The following is a 21,016-nucleotide window of genomic DNA, read 5'->3' on the forward strand; positions in this document are numbered from 1 at the left end:
GTTAATCCATTTTTTTTTTTTTGTTAATTTAGTTTCCGAAGTATTATTTTTTTTTTCTCTTTCATATAAATATTCTAAACTTTTTTTTTTTAAATCCATTCTTCTCTCCACCTTTTTTTATTTTCTTTTCTTTTTTTAAAAAAAAAAATAATTGTTATTATTAAATTCTAAATATATCAATTCAATTATGGCTGCTAAGGTTTACATTATTATTTACTCTCTTTACCATCACATCTACACTCTTGCCAAGGAAGTTCAGAAGGGACTTGAAGCCGCTGGTGTAGATGCTAAAATCTTTCAAGTTCCCGAAACACTCTCTGAAGAGATTTTGACCAAGATGCACGCACCCGCTAAGCCTGATGTTCCAGTGATTACAGTGAAAGATTTGAATGACGCAGATGGTTTCTTGTTTGGTATTCCTACTCGTTTCGGTACTATGCCTGCACAAATCAAGGCCTTCTTGGATGCTACAGGTGGTCTCTGGGCCTCTGGTGCTCTTGCTGGTAAGTTTGCTGGTACCTTCTTCTCTACTGCCTCTCAACATGGTGGACAAGAGACGACTGCATTTACAACCATTACCTATTTCGCTCATCATGGCATGATCTATGTTCCTCTTGGCTTTAGCTCTCCTCATCTCTTTGATAACTCTGAAGTGGTGGGTGGCTCTGCTTGGGGTGCAGGTACAGTTGCAAATGGTGATGGTAGTCGTCAAGTAACTCAAAAGGAACTTGAAATTGCTCATACTCAAGGTGAAAACTTTGGTAAGATCGTCTCTACCTATGTCAATGGTAAGACTGCTTAAAAACCACCACCACCATCACCATCACCATCACCACCTCTACGCCTTTCTTTTCCTTTTTTTTTTATCCTACCTTTCATCATCTTTAATTTCAAGTTATTATCATTTAAATAAACCTATTTTAGTATTGTAATATCTAGTAAAACAGAAAAAGGGGAAGTTGACTTTTTGAGAAACATTGAACTCGATATTTAGAGATGTGTTGTAATAGTAAAACTAAATAGCTTAGCATGGATTTTTAAAAAAAAACGGAAAAGATAACCCTATTTTTTTATTATTATTGGTTGCTGATGATAGTAATAATAATTAGAAAACAGCCTATTATTATCTTCATTTTATTAAAAGAAAGAAAAGTGAAAAGTGAAAAAAAAATACATGTTGATTAGGGAAATTTGCATATTATATTATTGGAGAAGATGTGTATAGTATTCTAAAACTATCTCTTCGTTTAATATGTATGTTTCACCCACGTATAATCTTCTTCTTTGTTTCAGAAAGAAGATCTGTAAAGATAGTAACAATTTTTAGAAAAAAAAAATTGCATACATTTTCATAATACAACGAATAAAATAGTATAGCAACAAAGACCGAAGTCAGTTATTAGCTGTTTGTGTATGTTATAGAATACTTTTTATTAGGTAATGAAGCGAAAAAATAAGACGAAGAAAATAAATGAAGAAAGAAAGATAAAAGGAGGAAAAAAAGAAAAATATAAATATTTGTGGTATATGTATATAAATAATTTCTGTACATTCATATATATAATTTAAATGGGTTGTTGATGTGCTGCCAAAGTTAATTTAAATGTATTCTTGTTTAAATCATTCACAGAGGATGAAAAAGAAGGTAATGAAGCTAAATTAGAAGATAGTCTCATATCTTCCATATATTCATATTTAGTATCAAATGTTAAAGGTTCATCTATAAGCATGATTGGATCCTTTTTCTTATTACGGTTATTTGATATGATAGAAGTAATCATAGTAGATGATCTGTTATTATTATTTGAATTATCGCATCTTTGGCGTTTTTTAATATTATCAGTCTTCATCGATAACGGTCGCTTTTCATGATGTAATTTCAGACTATTTTTTTTTTTTTCGTTAAATAACCTAAAGTCATTCTTAATATTAGATACACTTACTATAAACCACATGCATTACATAAAGGTGTTCCATCAACATCACGTCTCCAGAGAGGTGTTGTAGATGTACCACAATTCGAACAAATAGGTTGAATTGTATTTTCATTTTCACCTTTCACTTCTTTCTTTGAGGATTGAGGCTTGAAATGTTTAGGTCTAGGTATATTATGTAACTTTAAGCTAAAAGAAAGAAAAAAAAAGAATGAATAATGATTAAATGTAATATTTATACCGAATCAAGATGTTTTATAATTTTACTATAAACCACATGCATTACAAAGTAATTCATCTCTTGCAGATCTTCTCCAAAGTGGAGTCGTTGTTGTTTGACAGTTACTACAGATTGGAGTCTTTATTCCTTTTTCTTCGATTTCACAGTTATTATCTTGTTGACTTTTATTAAAAGTGGTAACTGTCTTTTTAAAGGAAGGCATAGATAAAGAAGTAAATGCTATGTTTTTCATCTTTTGAGAAGAAGGATTTAATGGTGGTGAAGATGCTCTAGATGAAGGTAAAGATTTTGATTGATGACGATAGACTAATTTTGTATCTTTTGTAAAAATCACGTTAGAATCTTGTTGTGGTAGACATAAGAAGGAGTTCAGGTTATTATTATTATCTATAGAAGATGACTCTTGCTGATTAACTAAGCATGAAGAAGAAAGAGATAAATTACTGTTACTAGTATATGTAAATAGTGAAGATGATGGAGTTATATAGGGTGTATTTGGCGTAGATTGAATAAGGGAGGGAGAGGAAGCAGAAGAAGAAGTAGTAGTAGAAGAGTATAGATGATTCATAATACCTTGAAGATGCTTAGTATCACTTTGGTTGTCATTGTTTATATGGGATACTTTTACTATTTCTTTTGAAGAAAATGGAGTCAATAACTTATTTTGTAATGTACTACTAGGAATAGGTGGCATAGTTTCTGCAGAAACATATAAGGCTGACCCTTGAAGCATGTTATTGGTTGTTTTTGTAGGGCCAGTAGAAAATAAATTTTGTTGAAAAGAAGAAGGAGGAGGAGGAGGAGGAGGTAATGATAAGGATGGTGGTTGCTGAAGGACATTATAATTCAAGTGAGTAGAAGGTGAATAAGGTTGCCCTAACCTATTTTCACACTCATTAAAATAATGAATAGGTGAAGTTATATTATTATTGTGAGGAGTAGTGGTAGTAGTAACAGGCCAAGCTTCATTGATAAGATTATCTAATTGCTGCGAGCTAAGCCTTTCTTCTTCTGTAGTAGGATTTAAATAAGTCTGCATATCATCATTGAAAGATTTAAAAATATCATCCAACTCGATAACTTGATCATCTGTTGTATTATATTGATTATGATCTTGAGTTGCGGAAGGATTAAATAAAGGTAGTATTACTTCTTTTGTTTGTAAGCGTTTATTGCACTTCTTTTTTGCTTCTAATAATTCAGCTTTCTTTTTCTTTGTTGCTTTTATAAAATCGAAATTATCTGGTATCTTGAAATTACGAATTAATGTTGTATTATTTGCAAACCATAATCGCCATGATAAGTTTTCTAGTCTAGAACCATTTTCAAGTGCGTCTTTTACTTTTGTACATACTTTCCAAGTTTCCGAAAGATCGTCTATAGAGTCATTACCAAATGGTAAAGTATGTAATTCACCTTTTACTTTCAACACAATAGGTGCCATTGTGTACATTAACAAAATAAAGATATTTATTTATTTATATTTTTCTCTTGAAAGATTCTTTTTTCTAAAAAAAAAATAAAAAAAAAAATAAAAAAAAAATAAAGGAAAATAAAAAAAAAAAAAGAAGAGAGGAAAGAAAAGAAATATAATAAAAGTAGTGTATAATAATTTTTAACAATGATAATAAAGCCGCTTTACTACAGTAATGCGGAGAAAGAATACAAACGCAAGGGGAGAAAATGAAAAAAAAAATTATTTTATTTAATGCTTGTTGTAATGGTAGTTAGTAGCAATAGTAGTTAGTAGTGATAGTACTTAGTCAGTTAGTAGTAGTAGTAGTAGTAGTTGTTGTTGTTGTAGTAGTAGTAGTAGCGGTAGTTGTAGTAGTAATTGTATTATTGCAATCTATTCCTCCAATCAATTCATACAATTTTATCATAGTAAATTGTAATACATTAGATATAAATAGTGAGACTTTATTCTACAACACTTGAATACGAAGAACTTTAACATGACCATATACACACACCCCATCCTTTTATTTAATTTACCCCTGAAATATGTGTGTTGCTATAAATATATTATGCATGACATGCATTTGCGCACAGACAAATCATTAAGTAGATGGATCAATAATAATAGTAAACAAATATTTATTTAGGAATGTGTTTATATGAACTATTGACAGTTTGGGCTAATATTTCTGCAGCAGCAGGATTGATAGTTTCCTTTTTTTCTTCTACTAGACGTGATTTAAGATATTCTTCAACTCGATTTGTTAATACTTGAAGTGCAATTAAATTTTCTGCACCTCTTGGAATAATAATATCTGCTACCTTTTTCGACTATTAAATTAAAAAAAAAAGTTAGCTATTATCATGTATATAGATTATAGACTGCATTTAATATTACCGGTAAAATAAATTCTTCATACATTGGCTTAACTCGACCCACATAATCCATTAAAATTTCTTTAATAGACAATACACGACCATTTCTTATTTTTGTCTTGCGAACTCTTCTAGCTAAACGTTCATCACTATCTTCATCAATAAATACTTTCATGAACATTAAATCACGTATTTCTTTTGGATATAAGACTAGTGTGCCTTCGATTAAAAGAACATCGACAGGTTCAAGAATACGTGTTCCTTTTCTAATTTAAAATGAATAAATAAATACAGTATTGTTACTACACGTTTTAATCTATTTTACCTTGTATGAGTAGATGAATCCCATTCAGGGACAGGAGTAGGCTTACGAGCTAACAAAGATTGGATTGTTTTTTTTAACAAATCCATATCAAAAGCATCTAAATAAAATGTAAATAACAAATAAAATGTATATCATCGTAAATCTAATTACCTGGATGATCAGTATAAAATTCACCAGCTTCATATTGAATTCTCTCAGTTGGTGTTAATTCACGGTAAAACTGAGTTAAACTAATTAGTGCAACCTTGGTAGCATAACTTTTATTCAACCGAGAAGTTAGTGCCTCACAGAATGCTTTCTAATATGATATTCAAAATAAATTTTACACTGGTATAAATAAAGCAGTCCTTTTTTTATTATTTTATTTTTTACTGTACTTTACTTTTCCTGAGTCTGCACCACCAGCAACAGCAATAGTCATGGGTGTTTTTAAAGATACTTTAAAATAACTAATTCAAGATGAATAAACGATCATTAATGTTAATTACTATTTTGTTGTTGTTGTTTATTATCAATGCATTTACTTTGGATCAGTATATTTCGTATGATCAATAGACATTATGCTTTATATGTATTATAGAATAAAAAAAATTTTTTTTTTTTCGTTTATACTTTTCTTTCAAAAGCGGTATAGTATATGTTTATAAAAAAAAGCTTATTTAAACCAAAAAAAAAAAAAAAAAAAAAAAAGACAGTCAAGCATACAAGTGCTCCAATCAAAATTCAAGTTTCAATTATTTATAAACTGTTTTCAACATTCTCGTTCTTTTCCATTGCATTTCTAGCAAAAGTGTAATATTTCTTTTTTTTTTATCAACCTTTTTATTATTATTATTATTTAAGAAAAAAAATAAGTAGTTTGTTTTAAATATAAATAACATAATTTTTTTCCTTCTTTTTGTTCTTCTTTCTTTCAGTTGTTTTCTCTCTTCTTCTCTCTCTCTTTTTAAATACAAAAAACCCTTCTTTTCCATACCCCTTAACAAAAAAAAAAAAAAAAATCTTTCTCCCCCACACATTTATTACATAAAAAAAAAATTTTTTTTCTAAAAATATTTAAATGATGATTACAGAGACAACAGCATTTAGTCATCCTTTTAACTTTAATGACATTCAAAGGGTACATCCTCTTTCAGCTTCCCCTGCTCCTTCTGCTTTTTTTCGTACAACATCCCCTGTTCAATCTACAAATACTATGGATGATGTTACAACAATTTTCGTAGTTGGATTCCCAGATGATATGTCTGAAAGAGAATTTCAAAATATGTTTACTTTTTGTCAGGGCTTTGAAGCTGCTTCATTAAAATGGCATTGTAAAGAACAAGAAGAGGAGAATATAGGAGGAAAGAAACAAATGGTAAATAGATTCAGAAATAAAAATATATAATTCCTATCTTAATTCTTTCCTTTCTTTTATTATTCTATATAGATTGGATTTGCTAGGTTTCGTACTCGTTTAGAAGCACTTGAGGCAATTGATGTTTTAAGCGGGAAAAGGATAGATCAAGAAAAGGGAACAATGTTAAAAGCAGAAATGGCCAAGAAAAATTTACATATTAAAAGAGGCTCAACTACTCAAACTACATCATCCTCTTCTTCTTCTTCCTCATCTACAAGTACAACAATAGCACCACAGTCACAACTACAACTACAACCACCACCTCCACCACCCCCACCACCACCACCTATCTCTTCTTCTTCTACTACAACAACCACTTCTTCTTCCAACAATAATAATAGTAATACGTTCATGATGACTACTTCTCTTACTATGCCTGATTCCTTAAAGAATATGCATCAACGTAATTATCCTCCTCATTTACCAAGTGATTTATTTTCTCCTCAAGACTATAAAAATGACTTGTTCATTGAACCTTCTATTATATCACCTACTTTAAATGATTCCTTTTTCGGCATTCGATCCTCTTCCTTTGATCATCATGACTTGGGGTTCATTTCTTCTAATCGTGCATTTGGCTTAATTCCAACTAATGAACAGCAACATAATCATCTTCATTCTCATTATTATCCTCCTCATCATCATCATTTTATGAATGAACAAGAAAATAGGATAGATTCTAATTCTTATCATTATCTTTCAAAATTGACACCTTCTATTCATGACAATAAAATTTTAGAACAAGAATTACTTCGATTATCTCTCTTATCTAGTAATCAACAAGAACTACGTTTAAATCCAAAATTAACTGCTAATCCAGCAGATCAAAACCCTCCATGTAATACCCTTTATGTTGGCAATTTACCTTTAAATACCTTAGAAGATGAATTAAGACATCTATTTTCAAATTGCAGAGGATATCGTCGTATGTGTTTTCGCACTAAATCTCAAGGGCCCATGTGTTTTGTTGAATTCGAAGACATTGGTTTTGCATCTCAAGCTTTAAATGATTTACAAGGACAAAAATTATCGAATTCAATTAAGGGAGGCATTCGATTATCTTTTAGCAAGAATCCATTATTTATTAAACCCAACAAGGAAAATAATATGATGACCCATTTTAAACCAATGGGAAATATCTTAATGACTGATCGACGTGGTAGTAGTAGTAATAGAGATTTAATGTTTGATCCTCAACTATAATAGATTTATTATAACATTTATATACACTCACGCATACAACATTAATCTTTTTCTGTCTTAATAATAATAATACATGTAACACATTTTATATAATCCATACACACACACACACACACACACTTTTTGCACTGTTATTATTTACTTAATTGCACTATACAGTGCGTCCGCCGTCAATTGGACAATTTTTTGAAAAAGCTGGTCAAATTTTTGAATAAATTTGCCCACTTTTTTGAAACTCAATTGGTCATTTGTTTGAAATTCATTTGGTCATTTTATTTAAATTCAATAGATCATTTTTTTGATCATTTTATCTGAGGTATATTTTGTTACTTTTTTTTTATACCATTATTTCGAGATTATTTTTCAAATGAGCATGAATATTTTTATGAAGATGGTGCTGGTAATCTCATTGATGAACAGGGCGAGCAAGCAAAAGCATATGTTGAAGAGAAGTCATTTCGTTTGAAAAGATTAACAGATCTACGAAAATACATTAAGAACAAGGATCTCCAATTTGAAACGATCAGTTCAGACGATACAGTCATGAAAGAGGCTAGTCCAAAGAAAGAAAGACCTCTTGAGTATAACATTTATACAATGGAAGACCGTAGACGTTACTTTTATTTTTTGAAAGAAAAACTCATGAGACCAAAAGATGCGGCCATAGCCGCAAATGTAAATTATAACACAGCGCGCAAATGGAAAAAGGCTTACGAGGATGATCCGGAAAGGAAGATTCCTATCAAAAAGACGAATCTGAATCCCAACAGACCAGTCAGTCAACTGAACGAAGCTCATAAAGTTTATCTAACCAGTTTTTTTGATGATGACTCAACTGCAACAATCCAGGACGCAGTTGAAAGCTTGACAGCCAACTTTGCTGGCTTACAAATAAAAAAAACAAGAGTAGCCGAGTTCATGAAGGAAGAATGTAATCTCAGCATCAAACTTATTAACCGACACCCTCTTGCCAGAAACGATGATAAAAATCTTAAAGCTCGTGCTGAGTGGGTTGAGAAATTGATCAGCAATGGCGTCAATTATCTCGACAATTGTATATTTGTTGATGAGTCCGGGTTTGACATTAATATGCGTCGTAGTCGTGGTTGGTCACAGCGCGGTACGAAAGCAACTACCACAACTCCCTCCACCAAGGCTACCTCACATACTGTTCTTGGTGCAATATCAGCTAATGGTGTCGTCAATGTGAGTATGCGAGAATCTGGAAATGTTAAGAGAAGGAAAGTTGTAGGGGCCAAAAAGAGAAAGGCTCCTAAAGATAAATTAACTATTCCCAGTGGCACTACTGGCGATCATTATCTTTTGTTTCTTAACGATACTATGGATATTATGGATGAGTTCCCAGAAATGAAAGGATTTTTTATTGTTATGGACAATGCACCAATTCATGTTCCTGCTATAATTGACCCTGTAATTGTAAGTCGGGGCTATAAGCCATTATACCTTCCTCCCTACTCGCCCGAACTCAACCCAATAGAACAATTTTGGGCCATTCTTAAGGGAAAAGTAAAGCGAAGTAAACTTAATGATGTTGAAACGCTTACTTCAAGAATTATTGAGGCTAGTGAAGAAGTACCTGTTGAGCATCTTCGAAATATTATTCAACATTCCATAAACCAATTTAGTAATTGCTTAAATAAGGTCCCTCTATAACTTTCCCTTAACATTATATAAAGTATAATAATTTTCAAAAAAAAAAAAAAAAGATCAATTGAATTTAAATAAAATGACCAAATGAATTTCAAACAAATGACCAATTGAGTTTCAAAAAAGTGGGCAAATTTATTCAAAAATTTGACCAGCTTTTTCAAAAAATTGTCCAATTGACGGCGGACGCACTGTAATAATAAAAAAAAATATATATATATACATATTTTTAACTAACCCCCTCTCTCATCAAAGTGGTTGTTGTACCCACCCTGGTATATTAAATCTCAGACAATTTGAGTTTAATTTTTTTTGTTGCTGTACCTTTTTTTTTTAATTCCACCCCTTGTTTATCCGACTAATATCCAATCAAAGGGAAAGATGAGTTTAAAAAAAGAAAAATTGCATTAATAATTTGAAATAGAAATGATCAAAGCAAGAAATAAGTCGGTTTTATACTACTATTACTACGGATTTCTTCCCTTTTAAAATAGATATTAATAAATAACATGTATAAAATAAAGAGTAGAATATAGGATATTCTTAGTGTTGGCGTAATAAATTAACAATGACATGATATTATCACATGATATTCTCTCTCTCTCTCTCTTTCGGGCAATATGATGTCTGTGTACTCATCATATGATGCTATTTTGTATTTCTATTTTGTTTTTTGATCTTCTCCTTTCTTTCTTTCTTATTTTCTTATTTTCTTTTTCCAAGTATGATTTTTGAAACCATTAAACGACATATTGATCCATCTTTAGAGGTAAATGATGTGCTTACTTTATTGCATGCACTATTCTTATATACCTATTTGTGTTATTATTAGATGATAAATAGAGACTCTTTAGACAAATTAATGTTAGCTGATATCATTGAATATTGTCAAGAAAGAGGTAAGAAAATAATAGAGATGAAGGATGATAAAGAAAGAAGATACGCGTGATATTCAAGTTGGGAATAGGTTTAAAAACAGAAGGTGACAAATCAGAATTAATTGAAGATTTAATTAGTTGGGTATGTATGATAAAGTAAAGTAATATCTATCTATCTTCTCACACACACACACACACACAACTAGAAAGAAAATATTCAACTTGTACCTGCTCCTTCAACACCAAGGTTATTTACAGCACTTGAATTATTGCCTGATTCTTCTTCTACTTTACCTCCACAACAGAGATTAGAACTTAATTCTCGTGATTTGTCTTTATTATTTTTAGATGATAAAAACCCTGATTTTGACATACCTTATCATACTCTTGTTATTGGTAAGAAATTAGGCAGTGGTGGTTTTAAAGATTGCTATGCAGGTAAATGAATGAATGAATGAAAGCAAAGTAAAAAAAAAAAAAATAATGCCTCAAAATTGAACTTGTTCATAGGAATATATAAAGGAGTAATTATTATCAGATAAACAAAAACCCTCTATTCCATTATTTAACATACATACATTTCTTTAAAAAAGGAACCTGTAGCTATTGGTGAATTAAGACTAACTCACTTTAATCAAGTCGATCTGGATGAAATTAAACATGAAATAAATGTATTAAAGTAAGTCTAATATATACTTTGAAAGAATAGAATCTATTTTAATAATGGTTATAGACAACTTCGACATGAAAATGTGATACGATTCATTGGCGTTTGTACACATCCTGAGCATTTATGTATAATTACGGAACTATGTTCTAAAGGAGATTTATTTGATGTTATTAGAAACTATAAAAAGCCGAATTTTTCACAATTAGTACGTGTACATGTATATGTATATATTGTTTTTAACTGTTGAATGATACATATATATATATATATATATGTATATTTGTAGGTTATGTATATGTATGATATTGCATTAGGTGTATCTTATCTTCATACAAGAAGGTAAATAGATACAATTTAAAGTATACGATATATATATATCAAACTAATATAGAATTCATATAGACCTTCTATTATACACAGAGTATGTTGTATCTCAATAATTGCCCTCTCCCTCCACACATTATTATTATTATTTACAATGAATTCCTTCTTTTTATTGATATATATATATAAAAAAGGACCTGAAATCAATGAATATATTGGTATGTATACATATAAATATATTTGCAAACAAAATAGAGATCTCACATACACACGTACACACACACATATATATATATATATATTTTACTTACTTGTCATAGATCTCGGGAGATGATAGAGCTAAAGTAAATGATTTTGGATTAGCTAGAATAAGACCTAAAGCAAATATTCTTATGCATACACATTGTGGGACTCCAAACTGGTACATAATATAATATAATATATATAAAAAAAAAGGTACATCAAACTTATTTATTTATTTTTCCTTTTTTAGGCAAGGTAAAAATAAAATAAATAAAAGTAAAGAAATTTGATTCTAGAATAGACTTACACATATAATATGATTCATTAGCTCCTGAATATTGGTCCTCAAATCCTAGTTATACAGAAAAGGTAAATTTATAGATATATATATATGTATATATACAGAATAAAAGAATGTATACTCAACATGTATTATAGGTTGATGTAAGTAGCAAACGAGCAAATGTGAAGAGACATTATACATGTATATGTTTATTTTATTTTATTTTAGGTCTATGCTTGTGGTTTGATATTTTGGGAAATTCTGAGTTGGGGTGAATACGGCTATCCATTTCAAGGTAATTAGACTTGTATTTTATACTAAAATTATTCAATTAAAAAATAAAATAAAATGGAAATAGATTTAGCAGAACATGCATTGTATATTGCAGTGAAAGAGCACCGAAAGAGACCTCCTCTAGGAAAATTAAGTCAGATCTATCCACATCAGCTTTTAATACTTATCATGGGGATGTGGGAAGATAAAGCTCATTTAGTAAATATGCAGAGAGTATAATAGAATAGATACATATTTTAATGTGATTCTTATTTATAATAGAGACCTTCAATGAACCAAGTAGTTGACGTATTAGCTGCTTATCTTACATAATAAAAGTATACAAAAATTATTATTATTATTATTATTACTATTATTCTATTCATCTTTTAAAGTAGATGCAATATATGTATCTAATGAAGTATTAGCATATGTTCTTGTCCATAATTTCGCTTCTTCTATAAATCCTGCATTGTCATTAGTATAGACTTTGGCTACTTGATAATCTTGAGGAGAAGAAGCATCAGGTGAATCTAATAAGGCTTGAATGGACATAAGCATAGTTCTTAATGTCATAACAGGGGACCAATTGGCATTTAAAACATCCTATATATATACGGTATATTGAGTTGAATCAAGACAATACATGTATATTTATTCCTATAAATACATACCAAACAAATGGCGCCCTACAAGTAGAATAAATGCTTTAGAATTAGTTGCATAATAAAATTAGATGTACTTACAGTTTGTGAGCTCACATTTGGATGATAGACTTTAGTTATAAATTTAACTTTTGGTGGAGAAAATGGGTGATTAGCCTATTATAATATTTAGCGTATATTATAACATTTATTTCTTCTTAAAATTGTGATGTTTTACGCTTAATTGAATATCTAATAAAAAGAGGCCACCTATATATATGCATATATTATTATTATTATATAAGATTTCAATTCTTATTTATATTGAAGATATGTGATATAATTTTAGAGTACTTTTTTTTTCTTTCTTTTTTTTCTTTTTTTTTTTACCTTCATAAGGCGTATCGCGTGGTCCAGTAATAGATCCAATCAAATGATCTACACAAAAAGATAAAAATGTCAATGACTTGTATAATCTCGATGATTTATATGAATGTATATTACAAATGTTAGATTCGTCTAGAACATGCACTGCTAAAGGCGCAGTATTATCCTCACTGACATCTTTTATTTCATTTAAAATACGTCTTTGCATAGCGGGAGGCGCCATTGTTGATTTTTACGATTATATTGAAAAAAATAAAAAAATAAAATGAATGAATAGGATTTTTTTTTTTATGAACAAAGACATTATATATTACTCGGTTTTTACTGGTTGAATTAAAATTTAATTCTCAGCTGCAATGCTTGTAAAAAAAAAAAAAAAAAGAAAAGTAAAAGGCTTGAAGACACAAAGAAATTCATTATTTTTTAGAGACACCTTGCATGTAACTACTATTTTTTTTTTTTTTTTTTTTAAAAAAAAAAGAAAAGAAATAGACTGTTTATAATTTAGCAATAAAGAGGGATTATTGCTTGTGGGAGATTTTTTTTCTACGACGAGTGCTAGAAGCCTGCCAGCAACTTTCCATGTCGAGATGGATTTGACCAACATGTTCACATCTCACTGTCAGAGTTTGAAACAAGTTTTGGATATTTTTAAGTGATATAAGAGCAATAAAAATAAAAATAAAAAATGCAGACTTAAGAGGTGTTGACATTTTGCTTTTAACCTTGTCTAATTCGATTTCTTTCTTTCACTTTTGTTGATTAGGCCGAGTATAAACGAGAGTATCCCTTAATTGTGCAATGCATCCAATTTATGATCTTTAATGCTCAATCTACTCGCTGATTAATAATAATAATAAAACTGATTTTCTATCAGAATCAAGGAACACGGGCTTATACCTCTCTCTCTGTGTTCAAAAGTCTGCAAGATCAAGTTCACAGTAGCTATCTGTCAACAATACAAAGAGCAACAAAATAATACTTTTTTTTTTATTTATAGTAAATAGAGTATGTCTATTTTACACTTAAGCAAGATATGCCAATAAAGAAACAATAGCAACTATACTACCCATTGAACAATAATCTCTAGACAAGGTATAATGACTAGCAGCAGCAGCAGCAGAGGTGAATGTAAAAGCACCTCCATTGTATTCAGAAGCAGAATTAGGTCTAGGAGCATTCTCACTCCAAGAACAATTTCTTTCAGATGTGTACTTGATAGGCTCACCTAATGCTATATTACGAAGCCACTGGCGTTGATAATTACTACTAGGGGCGCTAGGATTGATGGCATTAATCATATCTTCTAATAAAGCATCTGCCATAACAACAGGTGTCTCAAACCAATCATAACCGCCCGCTAATGTTAAAATACCGTCTTCACGATACACTTTCTTATTTGTTAGGAATTTATATTTGGATTGATCAGTGCTACTTATGTTGTAGTTTCGTAAAAATGCAGTCATGTTAGATCCAATGAAGGCTTCATCAATTAAAATATCTACATCTTTAATAGCCTCAAAAAGATCTGATGGAGATGTATATGTCATGCTTCTTTCAGGATTTAACATAGTAGCGCCTGTTTTTTTTAAAAAAAAAAAAAAAAAAAGAAAAAAGAAAAAAATAAAAACTTGTTGAGCAAATATGTACACACACACACACACACACACATGTACTTTTACATATATATACATATACTGACCTGCATCTTGTGTAAGCACAACCTTGAAGGCAGCATTGCTAAGCATATATGAGGCAGTGTTATTATTGTATTGATTAGGAGCATCATAACGAATCCAAGCAACAACAGGTTTTGTCTTGTAATGAGAAGCAGCTTCTTTTAATCGATTGTAATTGTCAATCATCGTTTTTGTAAGATGGTTAGCTACTGCTTCAAGATTATAGAATGCTGCATAATAGGAAATCCAAGAAGAACGCTTATATGTAAATCAAGTTTAATAAATAACACACACAAATTTCATAGTAGACTTACACCTAATACATCAGGTTCATAAGCTTGAGCTGTTGCTACGGTATTGTTAATATCTGGATGAACGATGGTATAAGGATTGGCACCAAATTGGACTTGAACGTTCTTAAGTTGTGCAGCTTGTAAAGTTACATTGGTAGAAGATAATTGACTGATGTCACCTGAATTCAAGTATTTTTGAAAGCAAGGTGATGAAACCAAGCTACCATCAGCAATAAGTGAAATTGTTTTAGCAGCTCCTATCATCTAAAAAAAATCAAATCAAATCAAATCAAATCAAATCAGTTTATATACATGCATTTATTTGTATAATTACCTCTAAATAAGGAACAATTGTCGTTTCCAAAATACCTGCTTTTGTAATAGGAATTTCATATATTTCGGTATCATTAGTGACATGAGTGGGAACAGGGGTCCCACATTGAACAAGAACATAAGTATGTCCAGTATTGCTGTTTTTAACAATCTTATAGTTATTATGATATTCAATCGAGAAATACTGTCCTTTATCATTAGCTGTAGTAAGAAAAGGTAAAAAAAAAAAAAATGAATACATTCAAGTGTCAAATTTGTATATATCTAACTTTACATGTCTCTACTTTTTCGGGAAAATAATCAATAGAAGCATCATAGTTTTGAACACATTGGCCATTTATCAGATTTGTTGTTGGTGCTTGAGCAGAAATACTAGAGATAGTAAAAGTAGCAATAGCCAAAAGACTTAACAATTTAGACCCCATTCTTTTTTATGTCAAAAAGAGAGAAAAAAAAAAAAAGAAAGGAAATGTATTTTTTATTTATTAAACTATGGTATAATAAAGTACCGATTTAAAGTTATATTTTAGATGAAAGATGAGTTACACGACCAGTAATCTGTGTATTTCATCTCTTTATTCAGATTCCAATAAACCTTCTTCTTTCCTTGATTGAATTATCTTGTTTTGTTTCTCAATCAATATAGTTAAAATATCTTTATTAAAAAAAAAGTAAGTATATATACGGAAGTTTTTTTTTCTTTCTTTTTTTTTTTTTACCTTTAATTTTCATCTTTTCGAATCCTTTAATATTAGCTCGATTCTTTACATAAAAAAGCCTGTGCCTAGTAACAAAAGTTAACATTTTCAAATCTTTTTTTTTTTTTTTTTTTTTTTTTTTTTAATTTCAGCATTATACTTACACAAAACCTCTATCTTTTGTAAAATCTAGTTGTGATTCCTCTATTAAATTATGTTTCTCTACTTGTTGTAAAAGTCTTTATTTTATTTTATTTTATTTTGTAAGTAAAAAAGTAACTAGCAAAGTTTAATTCTTTATACACTTACGATTTTAAATATCTTAACTCTTCATATGGTGTTGCATTTCTGCTTTTAGCCAATGTTCCATCAGGTTGAATAAGGTGACGGATTGTATAATATCTTGCATATATTTGCTTTTGAGACCTTTCTCCCTTAAAAAGCGGTACAATAGAGAGAAAGGATACCTTTCCATCTTGCACATTTTTTTTGTTTACTACTGCTTTTGCAAGTAATTCATCTTCTTCTCGAGACCAACGTTTTGCCACTAAAAAGAAAGGAATTATTAATCCTATAATAAATAAATAAATAAAATAAAATTACATTTTTTAGTTGCATGTCCATGTCCAAAGAGAAAATCATTAATGTTTTTTGGTGATCGATCCATATATTCAGATAAAAGTACTGCATTGTTGCCATGAATCTTTAATAGTCTATTTTTTTTTTTTTTTTTTTTTAAAAAAAAAAAGAATGCATTAAATAAGTTTTATCTATCAGAATTCTCTCTCTCTCTTTTCTTTACTCTTCTAATTTTTTGATTTCCTCTGGTGTCCAGGGAGCGTTATTTCTTTTCGTATGATACATCTCTTTGCACTGCTTTGCTATTGAAGCAAGAGAACGATTTGGAAAGGCTTTTCCAATTTTTTGAAAAAATCGTAAATATTCCTTACGATGACTACTTGAAAATATTTCACAAGCTTCAGAGAATGATATATTTTCACGCTTTAAAGAATATTAAAATAAACATAAAACTAAAAAAAAAAAAAAAAAAAAAAAAAAAAAAAAAAAAAAAAAAATTCTAGTTTCTGTACACTTACTCTACATATTTTTTTAATACGTTTTTCTAATTTCAGCTTGTCAGAGTAGCCAAACTTTCTTTGCTTTGGCCATTTTATCTCATCTGGTTTTGTATTCCAGCTTAAAGTGCGTTGCCATGGAGGATATTCTCTTCTATCATAATCCTCTCCAGAATCTGTTTCTGAGTCAGAATCCGAAACAAAATAATCTGGATTGACGTTAGTTACGAATGCATCAGAAAGTCGAGTAGCATAATTGATAGCAGCTGATTTGCTAGGATCAATTTCGCGTTTAGCTCTAAAAGAGATACGATTCGAAGTTAGATGATTTCGTTTCCTAATATATCCCCTAAGTTTTGTAAAGTTTTCCTCATTATTGTTTGAATCTGATTCATCACTTGATGAAGAAGAATAGGAAGAAGGGTCAGAAGAATCATGAATATATTCTGATGTTCTAGGTTTAATACGTGAGGCTGTTTGTCCCCTTTGTTTATACTGTCTATTCAACACTGCCTTATCATTTACCACATCTGAATCTGATTCATCGCTAGATGATGACGATTGTTCTGAAGAACTTATTTCGGCCTTTGATTTATTCATAACCTTCTTAATATTTGCTGGTGCCTTTGATTCACGATCTGTTTCATCAGAATCTGAATCGGACAATGGCTGGACAGAGGACACTTTTTTGGATGGGGTATATTTTTTATTCATTGGAATATCTTTATCAGTTTCATCAGAATCCGATGCAGACAGTGTGTTTTGAACATGCATTTCTTTTTGTTTTGAATTAGATGATCGCTTTTCAACATCTGTCTCATCAGAATCCGAAGCAGACATTTCATTTATGTATGATTTTTTTTGAGCTAATGAAGAGATTCGTCTTTCATATTCTGTATCCTCTGAATCGGAACTATATACTTTAGGTGTAGGTAAAGACGTCTTTGGTATTTTTGCTATCTATGAAAAAGATGTGAATATTATTTCTATTTTACAAAAAGCCCTTCTTTAAGATTTTTCTTTCTTTCTTTTTCTTTTTTTTTACTTTCTGAATATCATCAACTCTTTTCCTTTTTTTATTCTCTTTTAATTCTATCGATTCAGTTCCCTTTTTACTGCTATCTTTTTTGTTCTTCTTTTGTTCTTTAGTTGCCTTTTTGGATTTCTTCCTTTTTTAATTTCTCTTTTATCTGATTTACTTTTTTCATTTTCTTCTCTTTTCTTGGCTTCTTGTTGCTCTTTAATCATCGATTCTACTTTTGCTCTTTCAATAGCAATAGCATTATTAGGACGCATCTATAAAATGATCAACGGATAGAATAAGTAAACAGTCCCAATAAAAAGAAAGTAGCTGTTAAAGCTCGGTTAATAATAATAATAATAATAATAATAAAAACCTTTCTGCGTTTTATAGGTTGATCCGACATGGCGAATAATTAAGGAACTGAACGTTCAAGTTGCAAGATACAGGTTTATTTTATTTATTTTATTTTATTTTTTTTTACTTTTTATTTTTTATTTTTTCATCAAAATAAGGTGACTGTGAAAAAAGAGAGCCTTTTTTAATTGCATTTATTTTTGTTGACTTTTCTAAATCAACGACAGGCAGATAAGTGGAAGATTCAGTTTGATCTCTCCCGCTTCTTATAGACTTTCTAAGCTTATTTTGATTTCTATATCATGAATATAAAGACTTTTCACCATTTTTTAAATACTTGCCTTTTTTATTACTAGCGGCCGTCTTCAAGAGTGAAAGTGAGAAAGATCACGTTAGATTTTCCACATAAACATTTGTTACCATTATCATTTTCTTTTTGGGTGAAAAAAAAAATAGAAAAAGAAAGAGAAAAAAAAAACCCCCAAGACATGTAAATAGTTCTTCGATTTTCCTCAAGATAGATACAGAATTTTTCTCAATTTAGGAGCTCTTCAAACTCGCATTTTATTGAAAAATTTTCTTTTACAGTTCTTTAAATGCTGCTCTTATACGTCTAATGAAAGCATATAGATCACGATTCTTATTTAGTGTGTCTAAAAGTGATTGAACTGTTGGTATCTGTGGCTCACATTGTGTCACTAATAATAAACGGCATTAACCATATAAAATATGCATAAAGCTTACTTCTTTATATTACCTGAATATAAGCCACTTGATTCATTGAATTTGATTGTACAGCAATATAGTCTTTTAGGATATTCATTATTAATATATCTAAATATAAGCTTAATTTCATCCTCTATAAATAAATAGAAAGTGAGTACAGATGTTTGTATCATTTAATTTCATTTTACCTCCTGTATTAACAATATCTAATTGAGTACATTGTATATCTGCATCTAGTTCAGCACTTACTAGTTGTGCTTGTTGCTCTTGGTTTAATTTATTTTGCTCAATTTCTTCTCTTTTTTTGTGTAAAGTGGCTATTAATTGATCTCGTTTCGATTCTAATGTGTGATTGTGTTGAATTAGAGCATCTGATTTTAATTTAAGTTGTTGTATATAGATGGGTAAATTGTTGTCCTTTATATCAGGTGCCTCTAAATTGATATTATTTGTTAGTAAGATAACCGACTTGTATTAAAGATTTTTTTTTTTTTTTTTTTACTTTGTTCGTATTCTGCAATATGTAATGATGTACGTTCTATTTCTAATTTTAACTTTTTTCTTTGTTCTTTATATATAATTAGAAATCCTGTAGCAATAATAAACTTGTTATCTGTCCATGTACCTGCTAGTTTAGTTAAATCCCTTTCTACTCTTTGATGTAGTGAAGCTATTGAATTTTGATCCTTTCTTATAAATGTAACAAAGTTTTTCTCAATTGTTTTTATTGCGTCCATGCTTTCTTCAATAGTTGAGTGAATAAGTTGAAATTCATCACTGTTAATTGTAATATTCATATTGTAAGTAGGGGATATGTTTAAATAAAAAAAAAAAATAAAATAAAATAAACAACAACAACAATTAGAATTGATTGCAACTTTAAAGAAAGGCTCGAGACTGTTATTTCCATTTTTGGTAAATCGTACCTTCAGTAAAGTCCGGTACGAAACAGAAAGTGAGATGAGTTGTTGTATGATTGTGGGTGGGCATTATGTGGTGAATACACTCAGTTTGAGAAAGGCTAAGTTTGAAAGATCCCTCTTTACTTTAGCTGTCAAAACTTATATCACAATGGTAAATTATAGCTTCTACAACAACAACAAATAATGGATGGATGGGGTTAGGATGGATTCATTTCGATATTTGAAGCAAAGATAGAGTGTGTTGTCAGTTACCACTATTTTGTTTTTGTCACTCTTCCCATTCGAAATTTAATTGTTGTTGTTGTTGAATTGTGTATATATAATTGGACATTGAATAGGGAAACTAATAACAAATTGTAGGGTATTGACTTGAAGAAACACCACGTCAAGAACACCAACCGTACAGCTCCCAAGTCTGACAACGTCTACTTGGCTTTGTTGGTTAAGGTAAAAATAAAATAAAATAAAATACAAAGTCAATTGGCATGATTTCCCCAAAAAAAAAAATAAACAAACTAATTAAAACTATTGAATAGCTTTACCGTTTCCTTGCTCGTCGTACTGATGCCAACTTCAACAAGGTCGTCTTGAAGCGTCTCTTTATGTCTCGTATCAACCGTCCTCCTGTTACTGTCTCTCGTATTGTCAAGAACAACAAGGAAGGTAAGACTGTTGTTGTTGTCGGTACTGTTACCGATGACTCTCGTCTTCTTGATCTTCCCAAGCTCTCTGTTGCTGCCCTTCGTTTCACCAAGACCGCTAAGGCTCGTATCTTGAAGGCTGGTGGTGAAGTCTTGACTTTGGATCAATTGGCTCTCCGCGCCCCTACTGGTTCCAACACTATCCTCATCCGTGGTGCCAAGAACAGCCGTGAAGCCGTCAAGCACTTTGGTTTCGGTCCTCACAAGAACAAGAAGCCCTATGTTCGTTCTAAGGGTCGTAAGTTCGAACGTGCTCGTGGTAAGCGTGCTTCTCGTGGTTTCAAGGTTTAAGTTGAACTAGAGAGGAAAATAATCATATGCATTGCATAATAAGCATAAATAAATTGACAGCCAAATTATTATGTGACATATACAATAAAACTGACAAAGTTCACAATTTATA

At 30.3% G+C, this 21,016-nt stretch overlaps 9 protein-coding genes across 9 annotated transcripts; 4 read left to right on the plus strand and 5 right to left on the minus strand.

The window, feature by feature from the left end:
- Positions 1-100: 100 nt before the first annotated feature.
- Positions 101-951, plus strand: BX663DRAFT_506048 (NAD(P)H:quinone oxidoreductase, type IV). The gene has a single exon (XM_051527145.1). The coding sequence runs from the start codon at positions 188-190 to the stop codon at positions 800-802; it is 615 nt and encodes a 204-aa protein (XP_051383984.1). The 5' UTR covers positions 101-187; the 3' UTR covers positions 803-951.
- A 458-nt stretch (positions 952-1,409) lies between these two features.
- On the minus strand, positions 1,410-3,717 carry BX663DRAFT_506051 (uncharacterized protein). The gene is made up of 4 exons (XM_051527146.1): positions 2,749-3,717; positions 2,202-2,589; positions 1,944-2,123; positions 1,410-1,884 (listed from the first exon to the last, which is right to left on the minus strand). Exons 1-4 carry the CDS (start codon positions 3,626-3,628, stop codon positions 1,566-1,568), a joined length of 1,767 nt encoding a protein of 588 aa, XP_051383985.1. The 5' UTR covers positions 3,629-3,717; the 3' UTR covers positions 1,410-1,565.
- A 523-nt stretch (positions 3,718-4,240) lies between these two features.
- Positions 4,241-5,463, minus strand: BX663DRAFT_471061 (uridine kinase family-domain-containing protein). Its single transcript, XM_051524145.1, has 6 exons — positions 5,359-5,463; positions 5,217-5,283; positions 4,985-5,132; positions 4,835-4,931; positions 4,532-4,775; positions 4,241-4,464 (listed from the first exon to the last, which is right to left on the minus strand). The coding sequence occupies exons 1-6, from the start codon at positions 5,391-5,393 to the stop codon at positions 4,273-4,275; spliced, it is 783 nt and encodes a 260-aa protein (XP_051383986.1). The 5' UTR covers positions 5,394-5,463; the 3' UTR covers positions 4,241-4,272.
- A 161-nt stretch (positions 5,464-5,624) lies between these two features.
- BX663DRAFT_542300 (uncharacterized protein) lies at positions 5,625-7,714 on the plus strand. The gene is made up of 2 exons (XM_051530808.1): positions 5,625-6,191; positions 6,264-7,714. Exons 1-2 carry the CDS (start codon positions 5,895-5,897, stop codon positions 7,434-7,436), a joined length of 1,470 nt encoding a protein of 489 aa, XP_051383987.1. The 5' UTR covers positions 5,625-5,894; the 3' UTR covers positions 7,437-7,714.
- Positions 7,715-9,759: 2,045 nt separating this feature from the next.
- Positions 9,760-12,211, plus strand: BX663DRAFT_506071 (kinase-like domain-containing protein). The gene is made up of 16 exons (XM_051527147.1): positions 9,760-9,873; positions 9,937-10,003; positions 10,072-10,124; positions 10,189-10,306; positions 10,331-10,420; positions 10,586-10,661; positions 10,716-10,857; positions 10,939-10,991; positions 11,055-11,073; positions 11,171-11,194; positions 11,297-11,397; positions 11,470-11,474; positions 11,548-11,588; positions 11,658-11,797; positions 11,861-11,994; positions 12,058-12,211. The coding sequence occupies exons 1-14, from the start codon at positions 9,829-9,831 to the stop codon at positions 11,775-11,777; spliced, it is 954 nt and encodes a 317-aa protein (XP_051383988.1). The 5' UTR covers positions 9,760-9,828; the 3' UTR covers positions 11,778-11,797; positions 11,861-11,994; positions 12,058-12,211.
- On the minus strand, positions 12,154-15,536 carry BX663DRAFT_432912 (uncharacterized protein; the record flags this gene model as incomplete). Its single annotated transcript, XM_051522964.1, has 10 exons — positions 12,154-12,381; positions 12,522-12,596; positions 12,658-12,689; positions 12,810-12,857; positions 12,924-13,006; positions 14,022-14,323; positions 14,489-14,743; positions 14,800-15,042; positions 15,113-15,312; positions 15,386-15,536. 10 exons carry the CDS (start codon positions 15,534-15,536, stop codon positions 12,154-12,156), a joined length of 1,617 nt encoding a protein of 538 aa, XP_051383989.1.
- A 33-nt stretch (positions 15,537-15,569) lies between these two features.
- BX663DRAFT_506084 (uncharacterized protein) lies at positions 15,570-18,276 on the minus strand. Its single transcript, XM_051527148.1, has 8 exons — positions 18,002-18,276; positions 16,907-17,845; positions 16,612-16,811; positions 16,413-16,522; positions 16,119-16,356; positions 15,974-16,048; positions 15,831-15,895; positions 15,570-15,766 (listed from the first exon to the last, which is right to left on the minus strand). Exons 1-8 carry the CDS (start codon positions 18,179-18,181, stop codon positions 15,687-15,689), a joined length of 1,887 nt encoding a protein of 628 aa, XP_051383990.1. The 5' UTR covers positions 18,182-18,276; the 3' UTR covers positions 15,570-15,686.
- An 86-nt stretch (positions 18,277-18,362) lies between these two features.
- Positions 18,363-19,822, minus strand: BX663DRAFT_352525 (chromosome segregation protein Spc25-domain-containing protein). Its single transcript, XM_051522174.1, has 6 exons — positions 19,615-19,822; positions 19,492-19,557; positions 19,178-19,423; positions 19,021-19,122; positions 18,605-18,961; positions 18,363-18,545 (listed from the first exon to the last, which is right to left on the minus strand). Exons 1-5 carry the CDS (start codon positions 19,784-19,786, stop codon positions 18,846-18,848), a joined length of 702 nt encoding a protein of 233 aa, XP_051383991.1. The 5' UTR covers positions 19,787-19,822; the 3' UTR covers positions 18,363-18,545; positions 18,605-18,845.
- Positions 19,823-19,949: 127 nt separating this feature from the next.
- On the plus strand, positions 19,950-21,013 carry BX663DRAFT_542306 (60S ribosomal protein L18-B; the record flags this gene model as incomplete). Its single annotated transcript, XM_051530809.1, has 3 exons — positions 19,950-20,063; positions 20,273-20,359; positions 20,449-21,013. The coding sequence occupies 3 exons, from the start codon at positions 19,950-19,952 to the stop codon at positions 20,902-20,904; spliced, it is 657 nt and encodes a 218-aa protein (XP_051383992.1). The 3' UTR covers positions 20,905-21,013.
- Between the last annotated feature and the right edge of the window lie 3 nt (positions 21,014-21,016).

This window comes from Cokeromyces recurvatus (assembly GCF_025118155.1).
Source record: "Cokeromyces recurvatus strain NRRL 2243 chromosome Unknown BX663scaffold_9, whole genome shotgun sequence".
In the NCBI taxonomy this organism is placed as follows: Eukaryota; Fungi; Mucoromycota; class Mucoromycetes; order Mucorales; family Mucoraceae; genus Cokeromyces; species Cokeromyces recurvatus.

What these genes read in the sequence shown, in the direction of transcription:
- BX663DRAFT_506048 (XM_051527145.1), top strand. Translation starts at nt 188, where the DNA reads ATGGCTGCTAAGGTTTACATTATTATTTACTCTCTTTACCATCACATC.
- BX663DRAFT_506051 (XM_051527146.1), bottom strand. Translation starts at nt 3,628, where the DNA reads ATGTACACAATGGCACCTATTGTGTTGAAAGTAAAAGGTGAATTACAT. An exon ending in TGATACTAAGCATCTTCAAG is followed by an intron (nt 2,590 to 2,748) that starts GTATTATGAATC and finishes CTTCATGCTTAG; the next exon opens with TTAATCAGCAAGAGTCATCT. An exon ending in TGTAATGCATGTGGTTTATA is followed by an intron (nt 2,124 to 2,201) that starts GTAAAATTATAA and finishes TCTTTCTTTTAG; the next exon opens with CTTAAAGTTACATAATATAC.
- BX663DRAFT_471061 (XM_051524145.1), bottom strand. Translation starts at nt 5,393, where the DNA reads ATGTCTATTGATCATACGAAATATACTGATCCAAA. An exon ending in ATTTTATACTGATCATCCAG is followed by an intron (nt 4,932 to 4,984) that starts GTAATTAGATTT and finishes CATTTTATTTAG; the next exon opens with ATGCTTTTGATATGGATTTG. An exon ending in GATTCATCTACTCATACAAG is followed by an intron (nt 4,776 to 4,834) that starts GTAAAATAGATT and finishes ATTTTAAATTAG; the next exon opens with AAAAGGAACACGTATTCTTG.
- BX663DRAFT_542300 (XM_051530808.1), top strand. Translation starts at nt 5,895, where the DNA reads ATGATGATTACAGAGACAACAGCATTTAGTCATCCTTTTAACTTTAAT. An exon ending in TAGGAGGAAAGAAACAAATG is followed by an intron (nt 6,192 to 6,263) that starts GTAAATAGATTC and finishes TATTCTATATAG; the next exon opens with ATTGGATTTGCTAGGTTTCG.
- BX663DRAFT_506071 (XM_051527147.1), top strand. Translation starts at nt 9,829, where the DNA reads ATGATTTTTGAAACCATTAAACGACATATTGATCCATCTTTAGAG. An exon ending in CATGAAATAAATGTATTAAA is followed by an intron (nt 10,662 to 10,715) that starts GTAAGTCTAATA and finishes TAATGGTTATAG; the next exon opens with ACAACTTCGACATGAAAATG. An exon ending in ATCCTAGTTATACAGAAAAG is followed by an intron (nt 11,589 to 11,657) that starts GTAAATTTATAG and finishes CATGTATTATAG; the next exon opens with GTTGATGTAAGTAGCAAACG.
- BX663DRAFT_506084 (XM_051527148.1), bottom strand. Translation starts at nt 18,181, where the DNA reads ATGCGTCCTAATAATGCTATTGCTATTGAAAGAGCAAAAGTAGAATCG. An exon ending in GAAGAACAAAAAAGATAGCA is followed by an intron (nt 17,846 to 18,001) that starts GTAAAAAGGGAA and finishes TCTTTTTCATAG; the next exon opens with ATAGCAAAAATACCAAAGAC. An exon ending in CGAAAAGATGAAAATTAAAG is followed by an intron (nt 15,767 to 15,830) that starts GTAAAAAAAAAA and finishes TTTTTAATAAAG; the next exon opens with ATATTTTAACTATATTGATT.
- BX663DRAFT_352525 (XM_051522174.1), bottom strand. Translation starts at nt 19,786, where the DNA reads ATGAATATTACAATTAACAGTGATGAATTTCAACTTATTCACTCAACT. An exon ending in GGATTTAACTAAACTAGCAG is followed by an intron (nt 19,558 to 19,614) that starts GTACATGGACAG and finishes TTATATATAAAG; the next exon opens with AACAAAGAAAAAAGTTAAAA. An exon ending in ATCAAGTGGCTTATATTCAG is followed by an intron (nt 18,962 to 19,020) that starts GTAATATAAAGA and finishes GTTTATTATTAG; the next exon opens with TGACACAATGTGAGCCACAG.